Source organism: Canis lupus, chromosome 27 (assembly GCF_003254725.2).
Source record: "Canis lupus dingo isolate Sandy chromosome 27, ASM325472v2, whole genome shotgun sequence".
Lineage (NCBI taxonomy): Eukaryota > Metazoa > Chordata > Mammalia > Carnivora > Canidae > Canis > Canis lupus.
Window position 1 is genome coordinate 19,385,225 of NC_064269.1, and position 25,904 is coordinate 19,411,128.

The 25,904-nt window shown below is 32.7% G+C and overlaps 1 protein-coding gene across 8 annotated transcripts in view; it reads right to left on the minus strand.

Annotated features, from left to right (window-relative positions):
- CCDC91 (coiled-coil domain containing 91) overlaps positions 1–25,904 on the minus strand; it is a 332,348-nt gene that overhangs the window by 71,687 nt on the left and 234,757 nt on the right. For all 8 annotated transcript variants that reach the window (XR_003140462.3, XR_007406415.1, XR_007406414.1 and 5 more), the window contains 3 exons: positions 7,207–7,299; positions 7,031–7,099; positions 3,965–4,141 (listed from right to left, as the gene is read on the minus strand). Coding sequence is in view for 5 of the 8 variants with exons in the window: in XM_049102557.1 (XP_048958514.1) it covers positions 3,965–4,141; positions 7,031–7,099; positions 7,207–7,299 (339 nt within the window). In the remaining 3 variants the exon portion in view is untranslated. The remainder of the gene's footprint in view (positions 1–3,964; positions 4,142–7,030; positions 7,100–7,206; positions 7,300–25,904) is intronic.

Consider the following 25,904-nt stretch of genomic DNA (forward strand, 5'->3'; position numbering starts at 1 on the left):
TAATGCTAGTTTCTGAAGAGCATACATACATATAATGTATAAGATGAGGAGGATTATAAATCTTGAGAAATGATCTCCTTTAGTTCTTTTAAATATTTATAATAGCATATTTGTCTTTGTTAAGTCCAACATCAACGTATCTTCCATTGACTGCTTTGGTTTTCCTGCACATGAGCCATACCTTCTTGTTTCTTTGCATATCACATACTATTGATAAAAATGGACATTAAAATAATACAATATAGGAACTTTAGCAATTAGATTTCCTTCATCTCCCAGGAATAATTTCTATTGCTGTTATTCGTCTAGAAACTTTTCTGACCTAATTCTGCAAAATCTGTATTCCTTGTCACGTGTGGCCATGGAGATCTCTGCTGGGTTAGCTCAGCAGTCAGCAAATAATTACACAGCAAATCCTTAAATACGTTGAACTAGATCAGTGATCCATCATTTGCCAAGGGACTTTGTGTGATGGCTAACACCTTTAACACTGCCAGGTTACAACTCTTCCTTAGCCTTCACTTTTTGCTTGAATAGAATCTAAATCAGTTAGTGGTGAGAGATTGGGTCTTCTCAGGTCTTTCCTGGGCATGTGCACAACTTTGTGTATGTGTGTGACCTTCAAGAAATCCAGGTTTATTTTCAGAAGTCAGTACTTTTCAAAGCCATCAATAATGGTCACATTTTCTAAATTTCCCTTTTAAGTTTTCTGGCCAGGGTCTTGTTTGACCAAGTGGTATTTCTAACTCAGGCAAAGTTTACACAATTGCCACTTCATTGTTTGTGACAAATATTCTGAGGATGGGGCTTTTCCCACTATAAGCAAGCTCTAAGCAAATGGGGACTTTCTGGGAAGATATCAGATGGGTCAACAGTAATGATTCCCTGGAGAAAAGTTTTTGTTTGTTTGTTTTTATGGAGCTTCACATTTTGGCTACCCACTCCAGTGGCTTCTACACTGTTGGTTTTCATAGCTACCATGGTTGTTAGACTACTATTATGGAACTAGGGAGTAGGGGACGGGAGTCAAGCAAGTTAAAAATCTACAAAGCTTGCTGTTCTTAGTGAGATTTAACTATTTTTGCTGAATAAATACTCCTTGGGTTGTTGAAGCCTTTGGTTAATATCCAGAGTTCTGAAAAAGTTGATTCTGACATTTTTTTGCTAGTGATTTCATTGCCTTTATGGAGAAGAAGCTAATTTGCAGGTATCTTTAGTTTATCACTCCTGAAGTGCTTAGACTCCATTTTAAAGAATATCAGTATTTGCCCAATTGCTTTTTGGTAAGTTAAGTTTATAAGTTTAAACACTTAACCTACCTGAAATTCATTTTAGTGTGCAAAGTCCAGAAAGAAATGGGCAGCTAGTTACAAATATTTTCAATCTTTTCTGGGTTAATTAGAAAGATACTTTTGAAAAAATAAAAAAGAAGATACTTTTGAGAATCTACATGGATCATTTCTGCAGAAGACTCTGCACATATATATGGTTTTCATAATTTCACTAAATTCACAGTTTGGGCCCCCTTCCATGCAAGAACAATCTTATGTCCTTCTGTATTCCATATTCCATCCTATTCCGTTGATCTGTCTGTATCCATAGCAGTACCATAAGTTTTAATTATGCCAATTATCTTACACCTCAGAGCCTTTGTAATTAACTATTTCCCTGCCTGAAACATTCTTTTCCCAACTATTCAAAAAGTAAGCTGCTCACTTCAATGCAGGCTTCAGCTTAAATGCTAACTTCTTTCTTTCTAAGATTTTAGTTATTGATTCATGGGAGACACACAAAGAGAGGCAGAGACACAGGCAGAGGGAGAAGCAGGCTCCATGCAGGGAGCCTCTAGTGGTGATCCCGGACTCCAGGACCACGCCCTGAGTCAAAGGCAGACTGCTGAGCTACCCAGGTGTCCCCAAATGCTAGGTTCTTAGTTCTTACCTGACTACCCTATTCATATACTGGTTCCCTGATTCTCCAGACTTTACATTGCTTCATTTAAATTCATAACACTGACCACTACATTTTATTATAGCTTTAATACTTTTTTGTCAGTCTTCTTCACAAGAAGGCATGCAAGTTGTTGAGTATTTTCTTACTACTCTATCACCAGAAATAAGCACAGTCCCTAGAACATAGCGGGCAGTCACTTCAATTATCAATGTGAAAACACTGAAGAGTAAGTTTGACCATGTCAATTGGTATGCCTACTGGCCTAAATAAACAAAAGCTATAGAAGTCTCATATGACTCCCAAGGAAAGTAATTTGTCAATTTTCTAGAGTAGGACTATGAAGCTCTAAGGGGCTAATGGAATGACAATTGTTTGGTTGTAGCTGCTTTAGTACAACTACATGAAAACGAAAGCAGCTGTTTAAGAAAGACTGAATACATTTGACGTTAAGAGCTCACATTTGAAAACCTGCGAGTTAACTAGAAACATTGTTCTTTCTGCTATATATGTTCTCTCTTAATACTCTTAACCACAAAGCAGTTAAACACCCATATACACACCCACACCACACCAACATACTCTCTTCCTCACATGTACCTAAAATATGCAAACATTTGAAAGAAAATAAAATGTGTTTATTCATGTCATGCTTGCATTACCCTTCACAGGACTCTGAAACTGGCAAACAAATTTTAAAGTATATCATATACTGTAATGTTTTCTGTAGACAAAAATGCTCCTGACAAACCAGCAGAGAAGTATGCCCTTATGATATATACTTTTCTGTTTGAGTGATGAACATGTGCTGATTTATTCATGCACTCTTGCCCAATTTTCATGGTGACTAATAGCCCACATCTATGTGGGGTTAGAGGAATGGTCTGTGGTCACAAAAAGTTTTAAGTAAACTCTCCCAAATCAGAACTTAACCAAAGATCTTGACCTTACTAGCATAGAATTCCAACCAACTGAACTGACAGTTAAACATCTTATATACAATACGTGCTCAATATGTATTTGATAGCACTAACAACAGAAGAATTAGAAAGCAATCATTACTCCCATAGAAAAGAGCAAGGGAATAAAAGAATAAAATCTGTCACTACACTTCTGTTTTCTTACCACAACTACCTAAAGATCTGTAACTATGTGCTCGGGAATAAATTTAAGTGACATTTTTTTAAAAGTGCATAACATTTATCCTGGAGGTTAAAAGCACTGACTTTTTAAGGGCTTCATTAAGATTAGCTAATGAATCATAAGAAAATCTTGTAGGTTGTTTGGTAAATGTTAGTCGTTTTATCTACATTTATAATGCATGATTGAGTAAACAATGGTAGGTAGTACATGTAACACTCTAATCATGGAAAACAGAGTTCTATAAATGTTATTTTTTGCTTCCTATACTTGGTTTGGGGAAGATTTATTCAGGTATCTCACTGCCTATGTAACAAAAAAACTAAACATCTAGAAAATAGAGCCATGCAAATTCAATTATGCAAAATGAAAGTACTGTAGTTTTTAATTGTTCAGATAGGCAGATAAAAGTTATTTTGTATAGGCCATATTTGTGGATATGTAATACTTTTTATGAAACCATGGGGATTATCTGTGAGGTCCTATTATCCGTACAGATATATAGAGATATACATTAGACATAATTGATGGAATCAAACTGTTTTATACATATATTATTTTGTATTAATTGTGTGTGTATGTGTACATTTGTGAAAAAAGGAAAAAAAAATTAAACCGAAGATTTATATATTGCAATGCTTAACATAAGTTTGGAATCTGACTTAAAAAAAAATAATAAAAAGATAAGATTATAAGTTCTGGATTTTCAGTATCAGTAAGTAGAAGGTACACTGATATATTAAAAAATATTAGTTCAAAATATTACTCTTAAAGGCAAAATAATCAATAGCCACTAAGGTAATTTTAAGATAAAATAAGGAAATTTCATTTTGAGAAAAATAAAAAGTACTTACGAAGAGTTAATTTTACTAACCTGACTTATTTTTCTTTGTTCTTGTATAGCTTTTTGAATTGCCTGAGATACTTTTTCTTGATCTTTTGCATGCTCAGTCTTCCATAACTCCCTTTCTTCAGCATGGACTTTTTCCAAACTTTTTCTTTCTTCTTCTATGGCTTTTAAAACTGCATCCTTCATTTCTTCTTTCTCAAGCTTCAAAACAAATAATGACTCAAATGAAAACATCTGAATGAATGACTATATAAGTTCTTGAATAAGAAAGATTTGGGTTAATCTAAAAGGTACAAAACTTGAATTCTATAGGGCTTAGTTCTGACACTGCTGTTTTTATGCATACTTAAAAACTGGTGTAAAATCAAATTTACTTATGTTTGTACAAATATTCATACATTATTCCCAAGGCACATCTAAACTTCACAGAAACCAAGCCTTAGCTTAAAGTAGCAGTTTTCGAACTATTTGATCTTAGAATCTCTTTACATTCTGAAAAATTATGGTTTACTTCAAAGAGCTTTTGTTTATGCTGGTTATACATATTAGTATTACTATATTAGAAAAACCAAGACAAAATAAAAAATATTAATTCATTTTATAACAACATTAAATGCACTGTATATTAATGAGTAATATATTTTATAAAAATAACTATATTTTCCAAAATAAAGAAGTGAAAAGAATATCTGTGAACCTCCTTAATATTTGACTTAACAGAAGACAGCTAGGTTCTGCATTAAATCTATAGTATGGTTTTTGGTTTAAGTACATAAAGAAAACTTAGTCTCACACAGACATGCAGTAGAAAAGAGAGTAATACTTAGCAGCCAGTTTAGATCTTTGTAAATACTGATGATTCCATACCAAAACCTAAAAAGGGGTAGTTCTTAAAGGGTAGTTGTGCTAAGGAAAATCACACAGTGGCCATAAGATTTTTGTCTTCTGCCACTTTTTCTTTTCTTGCACTTTTAATGAGTCCTTTATCTATGGATGATTTTTTTTTAAAGATTTTTATTTGGAAAGTATTGATTCAGTAAGTTATGCATCTCCTCTAGATGTTGACACATTTCATCATATCATAACAAAGACAAAGGTCACATTTGTTAATATCACCATCAATCTCATCAAAAAGGTCTTTAAGTATCTGAAAGCAGATACACATTTTCCAAAATTCTAATTTTGCTTTAAAGCTCAACTTTTATCATTGGCAATAAAAACTGTTAGATTTCTGGAGATACTGGGCTCACTCTGTTTGCTTTGGAGAAAATGTCTGCCAAATACTAAAGTCTGCATAACCCTCATTATTCAGTAAAATGGTTTTCCATGAAAACTGTTGAAATAAGAATTTCTCTCAAGAAAACCATCATATTTTGGGATGCAGTAAAGTCCATGGTCTTCGCACTTGTGATGCCTACACTTTTCTCTTTCTTCCAGTTAGCCACATTTGACACAAGTTAACAACGCTGAGTTACCATTTTCTAAACTCCTGTTTTACTCTACAATTCTTCTCTGAAACTACTCTCTTACTATGTGCTCACCAATGCTCTCCATTTTGTTAAATCCAAATAATATTTTTTTGTTTCAATCACTATTTTTCTTGTCATCAAAGTGACATTCTATATAGTTGACTATTTCTGTTTTCCTTTTCTTTTTTTGCATAACAACATGCTACTTTTATTTCTACTTATATGGCTGACTCTGTTCAGTTTTTTTCTAACTTCCTTTTTTCTCTGGATTTTAAATTCTGGAGTGGCTCAGATCTTACATCACTTGTTACTACTCTATACTCTCTGGTGAGGTGATTTACATAACAATAATTTCCATGGTTACTATTACCACCTGTCTGCTGAATAAAATAAACCATATTAGCATTTTCAGGTCATTTCTTTCTCTGAGTTGCCAGGGGTAGATTCAGTTGCCTACTAGCCTTGTTATCTGAATAGATCACGATCACCTCAAATTCTATACCAAACAAATAGTACCACTTTCCATGTTTCCGAGGCAATACTTCTGGGGGTTCCCAATCTGGCCTCCTTCTGTATTATCCACACCAAAAACAGATGCTGATTCTATCTCCTATTTCTAGATTTTTGTCTATTTCTTTCCTTTAAACTATTACCACTACTTTATTTCTGGTACTCACTATCTTTTAACACAGACTTTGGACACACTCTATTAATTCTTTCCTTGCCTCTAGCCTTTCTGCTTCTAATTTCCCCCAAATTAATGTAAATTTTAATTATGTCATACCTACACTCAAAAATTTCGATGTGTCTATACAGAAGTACTATCCATATATGTATGATAATGTAATGCATTCCACTTTCCTAATTGGTAATAAGTAATACTTATGTGATTGTAAATTCTTTAAGAAAAAAGTCAGTCATCCTTCAGGTTTTACTCCTGGCAGGATACGAAACTTTCAAAATATTTACTCACTAAATTTAAATCTAATCTCAAAAGTTAGTGCTATGTATGTATGTGTTGGCATATGTATATTTAATATGTATGGATACACTACTTAGGTATTTCAAAGTTGGCTTTAAAAATCACATATCTTTTTATAAATATATATACACATACACACATTATTTGTGATGATGTCTATTAATACCAAGTGCTGAGATGCCTGGGTGCCTCAGTAGCTGAGCATCTGCCTTTGGCTCAGGTCATGATCCCGGGGTCTTGGGATCGAGTCCCACAATGGGCTCCCCACAAAAAGCCCGATATTCTCCCTCTGCCTATGTCTCTGCCTCTCTCTGTGTCTCTCATGAATAAATCAATAAAATCTTAAAAAAAAAATACCAAGTGCTTACTAGCGTCCCAGCAGATATTCTCTTTTAACAATAATAATCTAAATATGTGGTATTTCAATGTCATTCTAGTCCTGCATAATGTTAATTGAACAATAATAAAGATAGATAGCAGCATCCTAAGTTTAACAGGAAAAACAAGAAAGAAAACAACTCTTTGATTTTTCTGTAATGAGGCTTTATACACAAAAAGTTGATTGACTATACCACTGATGAACTCAGTTTTTAAGTTCCACTTACTTACAAAGAAACCCATTATTACAGATAGAAATACCTTTGCAGCAGATACTAATGCCTCTTTATTTCTTTGCCTTTCTTCTTCTAAACATTTTTCCAGTATATCCTGAAATGATAAGACAGTTGGGTAGACAGTAAATGTATTATTTGAGGTAATTATTTGAGGTAATAGAACACATTCTTTCTACACTCTGAACAAATGTCAAGTATTACCTTCTGTTCTTGAGATTGCTGAATCAAAGCTTCCTTTATTTTTTCTTTTAATAGTTCCTTCTCTGTATCTAGCATTTCAAGGAGTCTCTGATGCTACAAGGAAGATAAATAAATTATGATTATGGCTCTGAGACCAATAATCTATCAACAAGGAGAGCACTGGTGGAATTCATTTGCCTGGTTGTACTGAAGTAGTCATTAGAGGAAACAATGGGTAGATTGCTAAAACTAAGACTTACAAGAAAAAAAGCCACTGAATTCACCTTTTGCCAGTCAGCCAAGAGACTTTTTTGTGGCCCCAAACTCAGTTAAGTATATGACACAGGATCTAACTTAAGCATAATTATTCCAAATTGGAAATGAATTAGAAAATGATAAAATGTCTTTAATTAAAATTAAATTTAGAAAAACTACTCACTAAAATTATTAATTTGCAGCAAAAGAAGCAATTAGATAATAACAAATGTTTATCTGATGAACAACTATCATATTATTTGTGTTTCTAGTAAAGCACTGTTAAAAAAATGCAAGATTTATTATTATTCTCACTCCAAGGCTTTACTATAGATTCAGAAAATAAAACAGTCAAAGGAATTTATGTGATAGCCAATGTTACAATATGCAGAATTAATGCATTTACTTTTACTGCAATGTGCTAGCAAAAAAGCACCTATAAGCATAAGCCAGTTATCATGGATTGGGCATTTGGAATTAAGAGTTTTCTAAGATAATTCAACTTTTGTAGCCTCAATATCTTCAACACAGAGAAGCAAGATACTTGTTCTGGAACAGTGCTCTTATGAGGAAACAAAACAAAAAAGAAAATATATATTCCTACTTACATAGATTTCTCATTCAGTTACTAAAGGCAAAGGAAAGTATTTTCATTGATTTCTCTGATTTTGAAGCTTCCTTTAAATACTTATTTGAATACCCAATATTTTAAAATGGATCTTTGTCTTTCAAAGCTGTTCTGAGTTAAAATATCTTTTAGGGAGGCAGTCTACATGAAGAATAAGTGACAAAATAGTCATGTCTAGTTAGGAGAATGTATGATTCCTATTTTTAATTTTAATGTTACTTTTTACCTTTATTTTTCAAGAATAGGAAAAATCACAGATCTTTTTCCATTAAAAACACACCCAAACTGTGATACAAATCATGACTTGATTATGAGAAATTATTGGTACCACATGAATTTGTGAAAAGCAGCTAACACATCAGCAGACTTACCATATGCTATATACTGAGACTTTAATTTTGTGTTCTATATAAGTCTAGACGCACACAAATATCATTGAATCAGAAAAAAATACCTAATCCTACTTAAAATACACACATGAGAATAAGTTTAAAAATGGTATACCAGGCAAATCATTAGATTTAGAAATGATAAATACAATTCTTGAATGAGGCCAAAAACATTCAATTTAGGCTTTGAGGATACGAGTAAACATAACGAAACCGAACCAATAAAAACTATTAGAATTAAACTAAAAAATAAACTTTTCAGAGTCATTAATAACTTTGAAAATTATTTCTTCTTAAAAAGAATTGTTATGTTAATAAGTCAGAAAAATAGAAATCATTGTCATTGATTGTAAGTAGGCCAAGTTTCTCCAGTGGTCCAAGAACTAGTTAAGGAGGGTATGTTACCTAAAGTGGCAACACAATGTTTAGAAAATTCATTCTTGAACATTATTTCTTCATTCTGACAATACACTATGATGGAAGACTATTTTTGAGTTATCTTCTAAAGAATACACTCAATATTACCATTGGAAAGAAGAATCCTATGTAAAATACACTCTAAGTAAAATCATTGATCTACTTGAGAAAATATAACTAGGTTACTGACTTTTCTTATACATATAGGTAATAAATAGCTAATATTTTTGGAGCATTTTTGAGGTTTCAGGCATTGTTAAAAGAGCTTTACATGTAGTTATACATTATATTCCCAACAAACTGCTAAATCAGGCAATACTCTTCTCTGTTTCAGACGATCTGGGCCTTAGATCTGGGCCCTGGAAAAGCTATGTAAATTGCCAGGTCTCTAATGAATCACTTTAGCAATAATCATATCAGTATACTCATTATCAACAGGAATAATTACCTACTAACTAAACATGGCCTCAGTTTTACCTACATGTTACACAGTAACTAAAAGCTTCTTATTAAAAGTTGTATGTCAGGTAAAGCCTCATGCATTTGGCTTTAAAAGAATTTTACTAATCTATACTTCTAATTTTGTTCTTTTCAGAATAACATTAAAATAAGATCTTCTTCTGAAAAAAATTAATATTAGGAGAGAGGATTCAGAAAGATACTGACTGGCATGTGAGAAGTTAACTCTTAAAATTAAACAGATAATTTATAAAATGAATAACCCACAAGTAGCTAATCAAGAACAATATAAACATAAAATATATTATTTTTATAAGAGTCTCATATGCTGATTGTGAAAAATGCAAAGAAGTAGTGAAAATCACCCAGAATTTTATCACCCAAAGGCAAACATCCTTCAGGAGGGCTCTCTACATAAATATACAGCTCTATGTAAACATTTTATATAATAAGCTTATAACTACTATAGTGTTTTTGAACTCGACTATTATTTCTATATAAACATAATTATGCTATTATTTTTATTACACTAATTATACATTTCACATGTCCTATTTATACATATTTATGTTTACAATATTTCCCTTTTAAAAAAAATCTTGATTTTTGTGCATGCATCTTGCCAACTTATACAATTATGGCCTTGTGAAATATTCCTAGGGGTGGTATTAGGTTGATGATCGAGTATGGTTTATATTTTGGTGCATGCCCTCAAACTATTCCAGAAAGAAAATGCCAAATTACACCTTTGCTAACAATAGTAGGACAAAGGACAGGGCAGATTCTCCTGGAGAACAGGCTCATTGACTGGATATCAACTAGCCAGGGACACTGTGCCACTGTTGTCACAGGGGATACCAACAATACTTGGTATCTATGAGCCAATCATGGCTGTTTATTTCATCATTCTCCTTGTTTGAAAACAGGGATTTTTGTTGCATCTTTTCTGTTCTTTCTCTTCTTTTTGAATGCATGGATTATAGTTATGGGGGAAGGGAGCAAGGGCCCTTCTATTTCCACATTATCTCTGTTTCTTCAAAGTTCCTTTTTTTTTTTTTTTTTTTTGGTTTGAGTCAGTAATTTTCTCATTTACAATGTTTTTCCAAAATTTAGTCATGTTTTTCAGTCCATGCATGCTAACATCTCAGACATGAAAATGCTGGTAGGAAATTCTGTGTATGTGGAGGAGCTTCACGAGAACTGCAAAAAGCTGGCTTTTTTCATGGTTATGGTGGCAATTCCCAAATGTCAGGTCTATAAGCACCTTCTTCTTAAAGCTGCTTTTTGTCTACCAAAAAAAAAAAAAAAAATCCCCAATTTTCTCACTGGTATGATATGCTTGAAGGGGGTGTGGGTAAAAAGCTGACTGGTAAAACAGATTTTGGTTTAATCTCTCAGTTTTGATTCCCTGCCTTACTCCTGCTCTTTATGAGGTCAGATTTTTGAGTTTGATTACTCCTTTGTGCTACTAGGATGTATAGTTAAGTATCTGAATAAGAATGATGTGCATGGAGACTTTCAACCATTCCTCCTGCTTTTAGAGCTAAACAGCCCCTCGTGCACCTATTTCCTGAGGCACTCTAAGGTTCTGCAGGATGACGTAGCGGCTTGCTTCCTATGGGTTTCACCTCAGTGGGCTAAGATTACAATGCTTTAGCCACTACTAAGTCAGTAATATTTGCCTGTATCTCATCCCTGCTAGTTTGTTTTTGTTCTTTTGGTCCCTTTTACTATCATTGTGTGTGTGTGTGTTGTGTGCACCATTTTTTTGTGGAGGAGAGGTACAGAGAGGTAGGAGAGATGAGTATATTTAATTCACCATATTTATTGAGATTTAGAATCACTTTTTAAAGCACCGTGTTAGAAACTTTACAAGTATTACTGCGAATCCTCACAACAACCCAGAAATGTCTTATTAGTTACATCTGACAGATTTCCAAACTGAGTTTCAGAGCGGTTATATAATCTGCTTACATTTATGGGCTAATTAATAATTAAACTGAGACTGGGGCCCAGGAGGCCTGAATACAAAATCCACAGATCTTTATACTAGATTCTCTAGAATCAACATACAACTAAGGGCTCTCTCTGTTCCATCTCTATGGACTGCTTCTTTGACTTTCTGAGTTTCAGTCACACATTTATACTCTTCACCTAGCTTTATAGTTATTTTTTGGTCACGGTATGCCTCTTTCCCCCTCCTCCCACATCTGGCCCCTAAAGGGAAGGTAACAGAGTTGGCAAGGCCACAAAAACTTGAAGGGAAAAACTCATCCTTGACAAATAAACTTTTTTTTTTTTTAATTTATTGAGGTAGTTGTAGGATATTTAGATAGTTGAATCTCTCCCATTGGAATCCCAAGAAATATACACAGTGAGCCAAAAACTTTACTCAGCAATCAAAGCCTGTATCAGCTAACACATTTTCTTTTTCTCAACAACACACATACTTTCAGGGAAGAGACTTTTCTGAAAGAATAGATTAATATTTAAACCACAATGATAAAAACTGCATTATGTATTTCTGGAAGATGAAAAAAAGGTATTCTTCAATTATATTTATATTTGGGGGCATCTCCCTGGGAGGTAATGTACCTCATCAGAATTAACATGGATATTGGACTCTTATTTCCATAGCGTAGTGGTTATCATGTTTGCCTCAAACATGGGCATTGGAATCAGACAGATCTGGAGTCAATCACTAGTTTTTCACTTATGAAAGCTACAACTTAAATTTTTCTAAGCCTCTTTTTTGTCCTTTTATTATGTAAGTAAGGCTAGTAATGCCAACCTCACATTTATGAGAATTAAGTGAATATATGTAATGTATCTGGTACTCAAAAATGTTAACTAGACTTCCTGTCAAACAGCTGATAAAAAAAATGTAATAAAATTCACTTATGAAAATGATTTTTTTTGTATATAAAAGAAAAGATTAGTTGCTGCTCAAAAGTAAAGACCTTAGGGATCCCTGGGTGGCTCAGCGGTTTAGTGTCTGCCTTCAGCCCAGGGCATGATCCTGGAGACCAGGGATAGAGTCCCAGGTCAGGCTCCCTGTGTGGAGCCTGCTTCTCCCTCTGCCTGTGTCTCTGCCTCTCTGTTTCTCTCGGTGTCTCTCATGAATAAATAAATAAATCTTAAAAAAAAAAAAAAAAAGTAAAGGCATCAGAAGGAACTTCAACATCCTTTTTCAATAATAATTTTGAAAATATCTTTCACTAAAATATAGTTAACAACATTTTATAATCCATACCAATTTATTTCAGTGGATATTATTAAATAGTAATCTTATAATCAAGGCTTTGCTCCTGTCAAAAAAAGAAGATCCCAAACTAAAAGCAGTAATTGTAGACATTTCACTTGAAACTTTTCAAATTGTTTTATTTCAATATAAATTAAGGTTGCAATGTATTTTTGCTCTCAACATGACTGCTGTCTTTCCTATTCTTAGACTTGAGAGAGAATAAACCTCTCTGTAAAATCTGACCATGACTATACTGCTATATTTTGGGTATAATGAATAATAGCACCAACTATGGGCCCAGGGACATAAAAACATGGATTCAAATACTAGCTCTCCTTGCTAGCTCTACTCTAGTCATATGGTATTTGACAACTTTTTAAACCTGAAATTCAGTATAATCTTCTGAAAAATGAGGATTAGAAATCACTTTATAGGATTGTTCTGATGAACTGATGAAATACAGGAAATGTTTTTGTTTTTGTTATTTAAAGATTTATTTATTCATGAGAGACACACAGAGAGAGAGAGAGACAGAGACAGAGACAGAGACACAGGTAGAGGAAGAAACATGGAATTCGATCTGGGATCCCAGGATCATGCCCTGAGCCAAAGGCAGATGCTCAACCACTGAGCCACCCAGGGGTCCCAGGAAATGTTTATGATATAGCATCATATCTATTGTAAGTATTTATAATCTTTAGTTGTTAGAGTTAAGAACTTTGATAGAAAATTTGAATATCCTGTAGATGTTGATTTTCTATTACTCCTTTCTTAAAATAGTTTAGATGATCAATCTTTATGGTAAAAATTCAACTACATATTTTAATATCTTATTTTTATATCAAATTATCCTATGCTTATGTTTACTCTTGTATATAAATTTATAAGTTATATATAATTTCTGTACCTATATATAAATTTATAAATTCACTAATGCCTTTGGTTCAGCCATTATTGCAAGAAATATTTGCTTGGTGCCTACCAACACCAGATACTGTTCTAGTTTTTAGGGAGCATGCCCTTAGGAACATTAATGTCTAATAGACAATCCATGAATCAAGAATACATCTTCTTATATTTCTCTTGAACCATTTTATATGAAAAAAAAGTCTTCAAAGAATACATTAACAACCAATTTTTTTCTCTCATTTTAAAATAACTTTTTAGGTAGAAAGTACCAAAAATGCTTTGGAAATAAATAAATAAATAAATAAATAAATAAATAACTCCCTCAAAACTACAATATACAAATTTTAAGTGAAATGTTAGAAGAAAAAAATATAACTATAGCATACACTGAATCATCATGAACACTGAACAGTGTATAGGATTGCTGAATCACAAAATTTTACACTGAAACCTAGTATACACTGCATGTTAACTATACTGAAATTAAAACAACAGAAAGAAACTCAATAGGATAAAAAAATTAAAAAGTGCCTTTAAGAGTACAGATAGCAATTAAACACAAAATGGCCATAGATTTCTCAAGAATCAGAATATAATTTTCTTGCCTTTCATTTACTAATATGAACTTTGTAGTGATAAACATGTTTACAGTGATTGAAAGATACAGTTAATACATGTATATACTTTAGCACAGTGCCTGTCAAATACAAGATATTAAATTGTTAGATACTATTATTACACTACTACAAACTACTACTTCTACTTCCATTTTTCTATTTTGGTACAATATATACTACAAAAATTTTTTTAAAGATTTTATTTATTTGAGAGAGAGAGAGTTTGGATGTGAGCGCAAGTGAGGTGTAGCAGAGGGGAAGGGAGAGGTAGAAAGAATCTGAAGCAGATGCTGCACTCAGCACAGAGCCTGATGTGGGGCTCAATCCCACAACTCTGAGATCATGACCTGAGCAGAAATCAAGAGCCAAATGCTTGACTGACTGAACTGCCTGGGTGTCCCACAACAACAAAAAAATTTTTAACTTTTTCAAGATGGACAAGTGGCATTAATTATATTCACAGTGCTATGGAATCATCGCCATTATTTCTTAATTTTTTCATAATCCCCAAGTGAAATTCTGTGCCCATTAAGCAATGATTTATTGCCCTCTTACCCCAGTTCCTGGTAACCTCCAATCTACTTTCTATCTCTACAAATTTGCCTATTCTAGAGATTCCACATAGGTGGAATCAAATCGTAGTCATCTTTTTGTTTGGCTAATTTCACTTAGCATAATGTTTTCAAGCCTCATTCATGTTGTACTAAGCATCTGAACATCATTCCTGGTTAGGGCTGAATGATACTACATTGTATACATATACCACTTTTTTTAAACTATTTATTTGTTGATGGACACTTGGGTTGTTTCTACCTTTCAACTATTTGAATATGCTGCTATGAATATTCATGTGTAAAAATCTATTTGAGTCCCTCTTTTCAATTCTTTTGAATATATACCTATGAGTAGAGCTGCTTGGTCACATAATTTATTTTTAATTTTTTGAGGAACCACCAAACTGTTTTCTATAATTGCTCCACTGTTTTATGTTCTCACCAGCAATGTGCAAGGGTTCTAATTTTTCACATCCTCTATAACATTTGTTATTTCCTCTTTTTTCCTTATTATTATAGTCAACTTAGTAACTGTGAAATGGTATCTCACTTTTTTTCATTACTCTTAAGTATGCTGAATATCTTCATAAATGCTACTTCTACTTCTGATACCCTACTACTCCTTTTCAAATATTACTACTATTATCTGCACAAATAGGAACATGATTAGGGCTCTTTTTGCAGCCCTTATAAGACTGTAGTAGAAAGTGCACTGGACTTGAGGTTTTTTCGTTGTCTTAGAGTCTGCCAAAGGTAGGGATGCCTTTCCTCTCTGGGCCAGAGGTTATTTCAGGTAATCACAGTAAACTAGAGATTATAATGTTAAGAAACAGCTTGGCCAAAAAGATTTCAGCCTTCTTTTATTCTATCTAAAATAAAGTATGAAGCATATCTGGGGATTGTTTTATTACTCCCACTTTCCACCTCAATATAGAATTCCTTCATTGTCCAAAGTACCAGCACCCTTGAAATGAATCACATAGTTTTTGATGGTATGAAGAATGGTAAATACTTTCTTCTGCACCTTACTAGCTGTCCATTCCAAGGTGGGGATGTTCTGGACACATTTGTTACATAACTCATAGACAAAATTGAACCAAATGGCAACATTCAATCATAAGATTCTTGTCCAAGTATTTATGACTTCTACACACAGAGTAACTTTCATTAGAATTTCAAGACATACCACCTATAGCATTTTAAAAGGCACTATGAAAATTAATTAAAATATATACCAAGAAATCTCATTTAAGAACCATGAAGAGTTCACTATCTTTGGCTTATCTAAAATATTCTGTTGACAGATTCTTAAAATTTATATAAATTTTTTTTTTACGATATTGAAAAAAATAAATGCAAACAAAACAGTTCCATTAGTCTTATAGAGTAGATGTTTCACATAAGGGTCTCAAGGACAGTCCTTTGAAATTTAGCCTAAAACAAAAGGCATTCAGAAATAGATTATGCTTTTTCCTCCTTTTGGTGTAAATTCCTCTGAGTGAAAAATGTTTGATGCAGAGGCAAATATAAATATGGAGGTTATGTGGTTTTTACTTGATTCCTGTAAAAAATATTTAAAAACCTCTTCTTTCTTGGAATTTGAGTCACAAGAGATATTGTAAAGAGATTTAATCACAATCACATATGGACACTGTTTTGTATATTAAATTTTAGACTAAGCAATCATGGAAGCTCATGTTCAGAACAGTTATCTATTTATCACAGGTCCACAAACTTCACCTTATATTATTCATGGGATGTGTGTGTGTGTGTGTGTGTGTGTGTAGTATCTATTCTGTACTGTAAACTCAAGAAGTATCATTTCATTTTCGTAAAGCACAGACATTGAACAAGATCAAGCGGTCTGGTAAGGCAGTCTTAAAGCACAAGCTCATATATGCCTCTGTTTAACATGACTTTACAGACACTGAATAAATTTAATAAATGTTTTTAATGTAAAGTAAGTCGCAGACATTTCACCCATTCATGGGACAACACATTAAATATTGTTTAGAAAGAAAACCTAAAAAAGATAAACTATGAGATTAAATCTACTCAAAGCAGTTACCACAAGCCCAATAATATCAATAAACTTCTTAAACTGAATAAAATAAAACTCTAATATAAGCTACACTAGGTTTATTTCACCTAAATAGACATATTTCGAATAGGTATGAGAAATGTAAGCAAGTAAGTTATTCATCTTATATAAACAGATCTTTAAGGGAGAAATAAAAAAGAATGAGACAAATGGAGTGACAGATACATCAACATAAAAAAAGGTAGGACTAGTTTATATTCCCACTACGAGGTTTCTATATCTGGATAGTGTACATATTATTAAATGCAGAGTATATGTCTCAATCCTAAATTTAAGTAGAATATTTCTGCTTCAACCATTTTCAAGTGAAATAGCTTTTGAAAATGCATTGGAATCTTATTATTCCTTTCACTTGCCTAAGCACAATACAATAAGCTTGTTTCAACATAATAGTGCCTTTCAAATGGACATTTGAAATAAATGGCCCATGTATTTAAGATAATCCCCTTGGTAAAAAAGAAAAAAAAGAAACAGATTTATGCACACTTCCCAAAAAGCATACTACAACTAATGTAGTACTTTCCAGGAACCAAAGTGATACCATACTAACTGTCCTTAAGTCTAGTCTGTGTTTCCTACTCCTAAAATTTATCATCAAAAAATACTATGTAATTAGTTCTCAATTTTTCATGCTTGTTGATTTTATAACCTCCACTTTTATACTCTGCACAGTAATATCCCAAAAATAGTTAGAATTAGACTATTTTTAGAAGTAAGTTGACAAGAGAATATTTTAATTTATGTAGAATGAGGATCTGCCAGACAAAAATCAGTTTCAGGAGCACAGCTCTCATTGTTTGCATTGTGTTTCCTATATCAAAAATTCAGTTTTATCCATATATTATGTGTCTGTGTACACGTGCACACACATATACATAAATATATAATACACATATGTATTTTATATATATATATAATAATGGAAAAAAGTGTTGACATAAATGATAAGAGCATATGTTTCATAAAACAAATGCAATTACTGGGACGCCTGGGTGGCTCAGCGGTTGAGCATCTGCCTTTGGCTCAGGGCATATTCCTGGGGTTCTGGGATCAAGTTCCACATCGGGCTCCCTGCATGGAGCCTGCTTCTCTCTCTGCCTATGTCTCTGCCTCTCTCTGTGTTCTCTCATGAATCAATAAATAAAATCTTTAAAAAAATGCAATTATGATAAAATGGAAATCTTAAATTTGTTGAAATGAAAGAACTATTGCCCTTAATAGGTTATTCCCTGAACTAAGGACAGTCCCTGAACTAAGGACAGTCTACACAAGATCTCTAATACTTAAATAATGTAATTGAGTAATCTATCTATAAAGGTAAAGTATATATAAAAAAATAAATAAGGTATAATTACTGATTTCATAATTTTTAGATGTCTGGGGAATGAAAACTCTTAAATTAGGTAACTTTATTAATCAGTGTTAGCATATGTTTAAAAAGACATCTTGTACAAAAACAGAAGACTGCTTATAATGCAAAAGAATAAAAACAACATGCATAAAGATGCACGTAACAAAATTCCTTATAAAAGTGCAAAAGTCAAAACTTTAAAAAATGTTCAACAAAGGGGTGCAGTACAACAAATGATAGTATATCAACTATAAAAGAAGTATCGTGTGGTCATTAAGCATAAACTTATGCAGTACGATAGAATTATGTTTATAAAATACAATTACTTGAAGAAAAACCATAAGATCATTTAAAGCCATCATCATTATTATAACTATGTAATATTATATGTATTTGAATAAATATTGAAAAGGATCACAAGAAACTGGGAACCTGGTGGACAGAATATTATTCTTTTAAAAATTTACGATAATTTTAATAAATTCAAAAGACAAAGGATAGTACTCAAAATCGCAGTAGGAATATAACTGATCTGTAAAGGAGAAATGATGAACAGGACTAAGGTATGCTTAAAATACTTAATTAAATAATCAACATGCATTTTGTCTACATTTTAGAAAAAAATTTAAAAGCTGTGAAAATTAAGAATTTATTCTTTTTTGTTAAATTACACAAGGTACAGCAAAACAGAGGCGTATGGGAAAGTCTGGATTAGGTATACTTTTGTGGGTAAATATTTAATGTTAGCTCTCAAATCTGACCCTATTGGCTTATGGTATAATCTTATAAGCCATTAGGAACTCAAATCTAACTCAAACATACTCTTTCCCAATCTAATTTATCTTCAAGTCATTTCAACACGCTAATGACCAACTTATTTACTTCTACATTTATTTGCTATATCACCATTTTCATATTTCTCTACATATTTAATAGATACTCTCTTTCAAAAGAGTTTTATGCATTGAAGAAGACTGATTAAAAGCTGTCTACTTTGGGGTAGAACCTTTAATTAAGGTGATGAGTATTTTAAACCACTAAATAAGAATAAAATACACATGACTTCCTAAGAGTGTTTCGTTAACATGTTTTAGAATATCTTAGATATCTACTCTGAGATGTATGCTTTGGAAAATGGTAGTTTAAACCATTATTGTCTTGCCAGGCTACTTATTGATTTTAGCAATTTTAAAATAATTATGAATATAATTATTAAAGCTCATTAATAACACAAAATGTTTACATTTACATTAAACAAAGAGATAAATAAAAAGTGAATTCTATACTTTTCTGCTTACATCACACAAAATATACCATGGAAAACTCAGTATAGAAATGTTGGATAAAAAATACAAAACATCCCCTTGAATATTACTGAGCTGATAAGACAGTTAAGTAAACAGGCAAAACTGATAAAAAGCACAAATTCATGGAAGTAAACAAGCTGTGAATACAGTGAATGTTCTTAGGAGATGTGAGGAATACTAAAATATTAGAATCCTGTTTTTTTTTTTTAAATTTTTATTTATTTATGATAGTCACACACACACAGAGAGAGAGAGAGAGGCAGAGACATAGGCAGAGGGAGAAGCAGGCTCAATGCACCGGAGCCCGACGTGGGATTCGATCCCAGGTCTCCAGGATCGCGCCCTGGGCCAATGGCAGGCGCTAAACCACTGCGCCACCCAGGGATCCCTAGAATCCTGTTTTTAAAGGACCATGTTTACAAACAGAAACAAAACCTAGGAGATGAAAAGAGGAAAGTTAGGAGACTCTTGTATAAAGCTACAATGCCTGAAAGGTAATGCCCTAAGTAGATAAACTAGAAAAAACCCACAAAACAAAGAGGATCTGAAAGGTTTTTGTTTTGTGTTGGGGGCATGGGGTGAGGGGAGGGAGGTTCCCTGATAATTCATAATTACATGCTACTTTCTTTGCAGGTTTAGGGCAAAAATTTCAGTGCATCATGTATCTCAAATATCCATAACTAAAACTTTGCCCCTGAAGGACTGTCGGATGCAAAACAATTCTTCCAGTGAAGAAAAGACCTTGAACCCAAGCATCAAAGAATTATCACAATTAAAATTCCAATGAAAAAGGATCTCACAGATATAAAACATAAAATATTCAAGGAAACAAGCTACCATGAATGTGAGAAGAAAATTATGGAGAATCAGACCTTAAAAAAACAGCACACACCAGAATGACTCAATATAAATTATTTGCAAAAAAAACACACTTATTTTTTAAAGTGTCAACAGTATAAGAGATAAGACACCATAAAAATGAACACATTTACTTGGAAAAAATCATATGGAATATGGAAATGAAATATACATTAACTGAAAATTAAAGCTCAATGTTTGTCTTAAACTTCATTTTAGGCAGAAAAATAAAAACAGGAAGACAGATGTGAAGACATTACACAAAATGACAAACACAAAAAATTAAAAATATGCTAGAGAAGTATGAGAGACACTGAGGATAGATCAAGAAGGTTTAATATATTAGAGTTCTGGAGGGAAATAATAGAGAGAATGAGATAGAAGCAATTTTCCATATTAAAACCCAATAAAGGGATCCCTGGGTGGCTCAGCAGTTTGGCACCTGCCTTCAGCCCAGGGCCTGATCCTGGAGTCCCGGGATTGAGTCCCACGTCAGGCTTCCTGCATGGAGCCTGCTTCCTGCTTCTCCCTCTGCCTGTCTCTGCCTCTCTCTCTCTCTCTCTCTCTCTCTCTGTGTCTCTCATGAATAAGTAAATAAAATCTTAAAAAAAAAAAACAAGCCAATAAATAACATAAAATGTTCTTTTAAAAATTCAAGCCAAGTAATATTATGGTGAAAAAGCAGAACTCAAAGAAAAAGGGGATTCTGTATCAGCACCCATAAAGAAATGATTAACTGTCTATAAAAAATGGTAATTAAAAAATGGTAATTACTATTAACTCAGAATTATATGTGTAGTAAAACTACAAGAATGAGAAAGAAATGTTTATTATGATAAAAACAAAAAAAAAAGTTTATCAACAGCACACAAATACAGAAGGACTTTCCAGTGCTATCCACTTCAGTTTTCATTTCAATAGATGCAAAAAAAAGCATTTAATCAAATTCAATATCTTTTTATCATAAACACTTCCTGTGATAAACATGATAAAAATCTATCATGATAAATATAAACACATGATAAGAACTATCATGATAAACATGATAGACACTTCACTTGACAATTTAAGTACAAAAGAAACATAAATGAACTCAAAATGGATCACAGATGCAAATGTAAAACACAAATTTATGAAAGTCCTAGAAGATGACATAAGAGAAAATCTAGAAAACATTGAGTGTGATGACTTTTCAGATACATACCACAGGCGCAATCCATGAAAGAAATAATGTATAAGCTAGACTTTATTAAAACTAAAAACATCTATTCTGATAAAGACAATATCTAGAAAATAAGGAATCAAGCTGTATATTAAAAGAAAATATTTGCAGAAGACACATATGATAGGACTGCTAATCAAAATATATAAAGAACTATTAAAACTCAAAAATGAGAACATGAAGAAGGTGACTGAAAAATAGGCAAAACACCAAAAGAGACACCTGACCAAGGATACAGATGGCAAATAAGCATAAGAAAAAGTGTTCAAAATCATATGTCATCTGAGGATTACAAATTGGAACAAGGTATCATTATACACCTATTAGAATGGCCAAAATCCCAAACACTAAACATGAAATGCTGGTGAGGATGCAGAGCAACAGGAATTCTCATTCATTGCTGATGGGAATGCAAGATGGTACAGTCAATTTGGAAGACAGTTTGGCAGTTTTTTTATAAAACTAAATATACTCTTGCATTCAATCCAGCAATCTCACCCTTTGCTATTTTCCCAAATGAGTTGAAAACATATGCCCACATAAAAACCTGCATGCAGATATTTATAGCAGCTTTATCAATAATTACCAAAACCTGGAGGCAAATAAGAGATCCTTCAGTAGCTGAATGTATAAATAAACAGTGGTACATTCAGACACTGGAGTATAATTCAGCACAAAAGGAGATGCATTATCAAGCCATGAAAAGACATAGGAGACATTTAAAGGGATACAACTAAGTGAAAGAAATCAATCTGAAAAAGCTACATATTGTAATATTCCAACTATATGACATTCTGGAAAACACAAAATTATGGAGGCAGTAAAAAAGATTAGTGGTTGAAGCACAACGGAATTTTAGGGTACTGAAACTATTCTAAATGATGTTATAGTGGTGGATACATGTCATTATATATTTGTTTAAACCCACAGAATGTAAAACACCAAAAATGAATCCTAATGTAAATTGTAGACTTCTGATGATAATAATATATCAGTATAGACACCACTATGGTATAGATGTCGATGGCAGCAAATATACAACTGTGCTGTGGAATGTTGATGGTAGGGAAGGTTTTACATGTGTGGGGCAGGAGGTATATGGGAACTCTCCATACTTTCTGTTCAGTTTTGCTGTGAGTATAAAATATTTCTAAAAAATAGGGCAGCTCTGGTGGCTCAGCGGTTTAGCACCGCCTGCAGCCCAGCGTGTGATCCTGGAGACCAGGGATCGAGTCCCACATCAGGCTCCCTGCATGAAGCTTGCTTCTCCCTCTGCCTGTGTCTCTGCCTCTCTCTCTCTCCCCTCTGTGTATTCTCATGAATAAATAAATAAAATCTTAAAAAAAAACTTCTAAAAAATAAAGTCGAATTAAGAGAAAAAGACTATCATGTCATATTAACAGTAAAAATCCAGCTGCATCCTGCTTATAAGAGATATATTGAAACCCAAAAATGACTGATAATTAATGAATGGTAAAGAGGGTTAGGCAAATTCTAACCAAGACGAGACTTAGTTATATTAATATCAATGACAGGCTTGTAGGCAAAAGGAATTCCTAGAATAAAGACATCACCACAAAATAACAAGAATACAGAATAATTTAAATTTATATGCACATAATAACATATCCTCATAACAAAAAAGGCAAAACCTGTCACAACTGCAAAGAAAAATTGGTGGTCCTATTATTACAGTAGAAGATTTTAATATATTTCTTTCAATAATCAGCAGATCAGGCAGTGGAAAATCAGCATGGTGATATAAACTGAATATAACAGGCTTAATAAAGGGATATATATATGTAACACTATCCCAATAGTGGAAAATACACAGTTTTCAAGCATACATAAAACATTTATAAAATTTTGCCAAATTGTGGGTAATTATTACATTTAAAAATTCAGTGTCATATAAATATCACTTTCTGACCACAATGTAATATTAGAAATCAATAATTAAGAGATTTAAAAATGTCATACTTGGGATTTTTTGGTAATTTTTAATATGATTTTATGCTGATTAGACACACTTATAAGTCACAGTCAACTATAGAGTTGAGAAATTACAAGACACCCCTGGCATGGGCAGAACATTTCTCTTTCACAGAGAAACAGAAGGGTATAAAATAATTTTTAATGTAAATGGAAATATGTACTTCATTACAGTGGAAATCACTAATAGAGTATCTATCCTGTAATGACAGTCATTATCATTTAAAGAGTGAATTCTAATAATATTTTCATATAAAGAAATGTAGTGGAATCTATGTATATCACCTTAGGTTTCTTTCCAAATGTATAAATAGTTTCTTTATTGCAAATTCAATTGAATATCTGTTTTTTCTAATAATATTTTATGTAAATATAATCCTAGAAATCAGATTCCCATTCCAGACTGTGGGCTTCTTTAGGGTAGTGAATATATCCACTTTTTGCAAATTATACAAGGATGTGTTAAGAATGATGGACAAAATAGAATAAATCCTATGTATTCAGGATACTATTGTCATTAAGTGTGTTGTATGTATATCACAACCTCATTTTAGCTATTTTGTCTCATTGTTCCATTTCCACCATCTCTTTTTAAAACCATCAGTTTGTTCCTTTGTCATGACTTGGCCTTTATAAAATCACAGAAAAAAGGCAGAGTATTTAATATTATGGTTTTAAATTTCATCATTTTTCCTAATGGAAATAGGTATTATAATTTGGTTTAAAATAATACAAGCCTGTACATTTTTAAATGATTAACTCTCATAATAGTGTTCCCTAAATTAAACTACTAACTCACCCATCAAAATAACCTAAATGTGGGGCAGCCTGGGTGGCTTAGCAGTTTAGCGCTGCCTTCAGCCCAGGGTGTGATCAGGAGACCAGGGATCAAGTCCCATGTCAGACTCCCTGCATGGAGCTTGCTTCTCCCTCTGCCTGTGTCTCTGCCCCCTGCCTCTCTCTGTGTCTCTCTCATGAATAAATAAATAAAATCTTAAAAAAAAAATAACCCAAATGTGGAAGACTAGAAAAAATGTTCTTGGTAAATTATACTTTTTTGGATAAAATTATTCAGTATCAGAAAAGTAAGGCTAAAAATTTTTCATTTAAAACTTCTACTTGAAATCTCTTAAAAATACATATACAGATAAAAGGGGAATGAGGAAATTTGGGGGAGGTCATAAGAATGTTTTTTAATCTTGATTCAGGTGTTAACTGTAAAACTTTTGAAGTCTGTCAAAATTCAAAGGATGGTTCACCTAAAATAGGTGGATTTGACTGTATGTGAATTATACTTCAGTAAACCTGAAGAAAAAAAACACATATACGGTTTATGTTAATTTTGAACTCATACTATTTCTGTCTACTTACAATATTCTTATGTTTTGCCTCCAGTAAAAGGCCACTCTTGCAAATTCCTTTACAATGTTACACCTTTTTAATCCTTCCCTAAAACTGAGGAAGAACTGCCTACTCTCTTATCTGTAACCTCAGAGAATTTTGTTTCCACCACTGGTGTATTATTTATTATATTGCATTCTAATTCATTTTTATGTCTCACATAATAAGACATTTGTTTCTTAGAGGCAGAGAATGTTCTTATAGTTAAAAAAAACTTTCTAGTGCAGTGCCTAGTACATTGAAAGCTCTTATGGTATCATTATCGATACTAGTGTTCAAGAGAAGTCTAGTAATTATTAAAATGATTGCCCAAAGGTAATTTAAAGAAAAAAGAGTACTGGATTAATATCTGACTCTGATAACAACAGGCAACTGTCTTTTTCTGAACCATGATGAAAGGAAAAAAAAAGTAGTGGTCACCTAAAAATTGTACACAAATATTATTGGGAAACTAATTAAATAACTCCTAAGTGCAACCTGACCAGTACTTTAACAAGGTTACAGTTTGAACCACACCAATCATCTGGTTTGCAAGATTTCCTGCTGGACATCAACACCAACCACTCGTTAGACCCAAAACCACCTTGGGAAATAGCTGTGGGTAAGATTTACACAGACCAGTAATGGACTAAATTACTGGTTCAGTTGAAACACAGGTCAGAAGCATATATATGACAGAAATTGGAAAGTTAATAAAAAGAATTATATATCAGACACCAACCCCCTCTTCAAAATTTAGCTGAGAGTTTTAAGACTCTCAAGTTATAAGAAGACTTCAGAAAGGTCCGGCAATTTTCTCACACAAACCTTATAATTATCATGAAATAAAAACTGGTGAATAACATCTTGGGAAAGATTATCATATCATTAATATCTTTTAGATAAGAAATGAAATAATCATATCAACACCTTTGACATATTTTTTGAAAGATTATATGTTCATCTAGAAAAACAATGTAGAAAATAAAAAGACAATGCCTCTTTCTGTTCCTTGTGCAAGATAAACATATTCCCT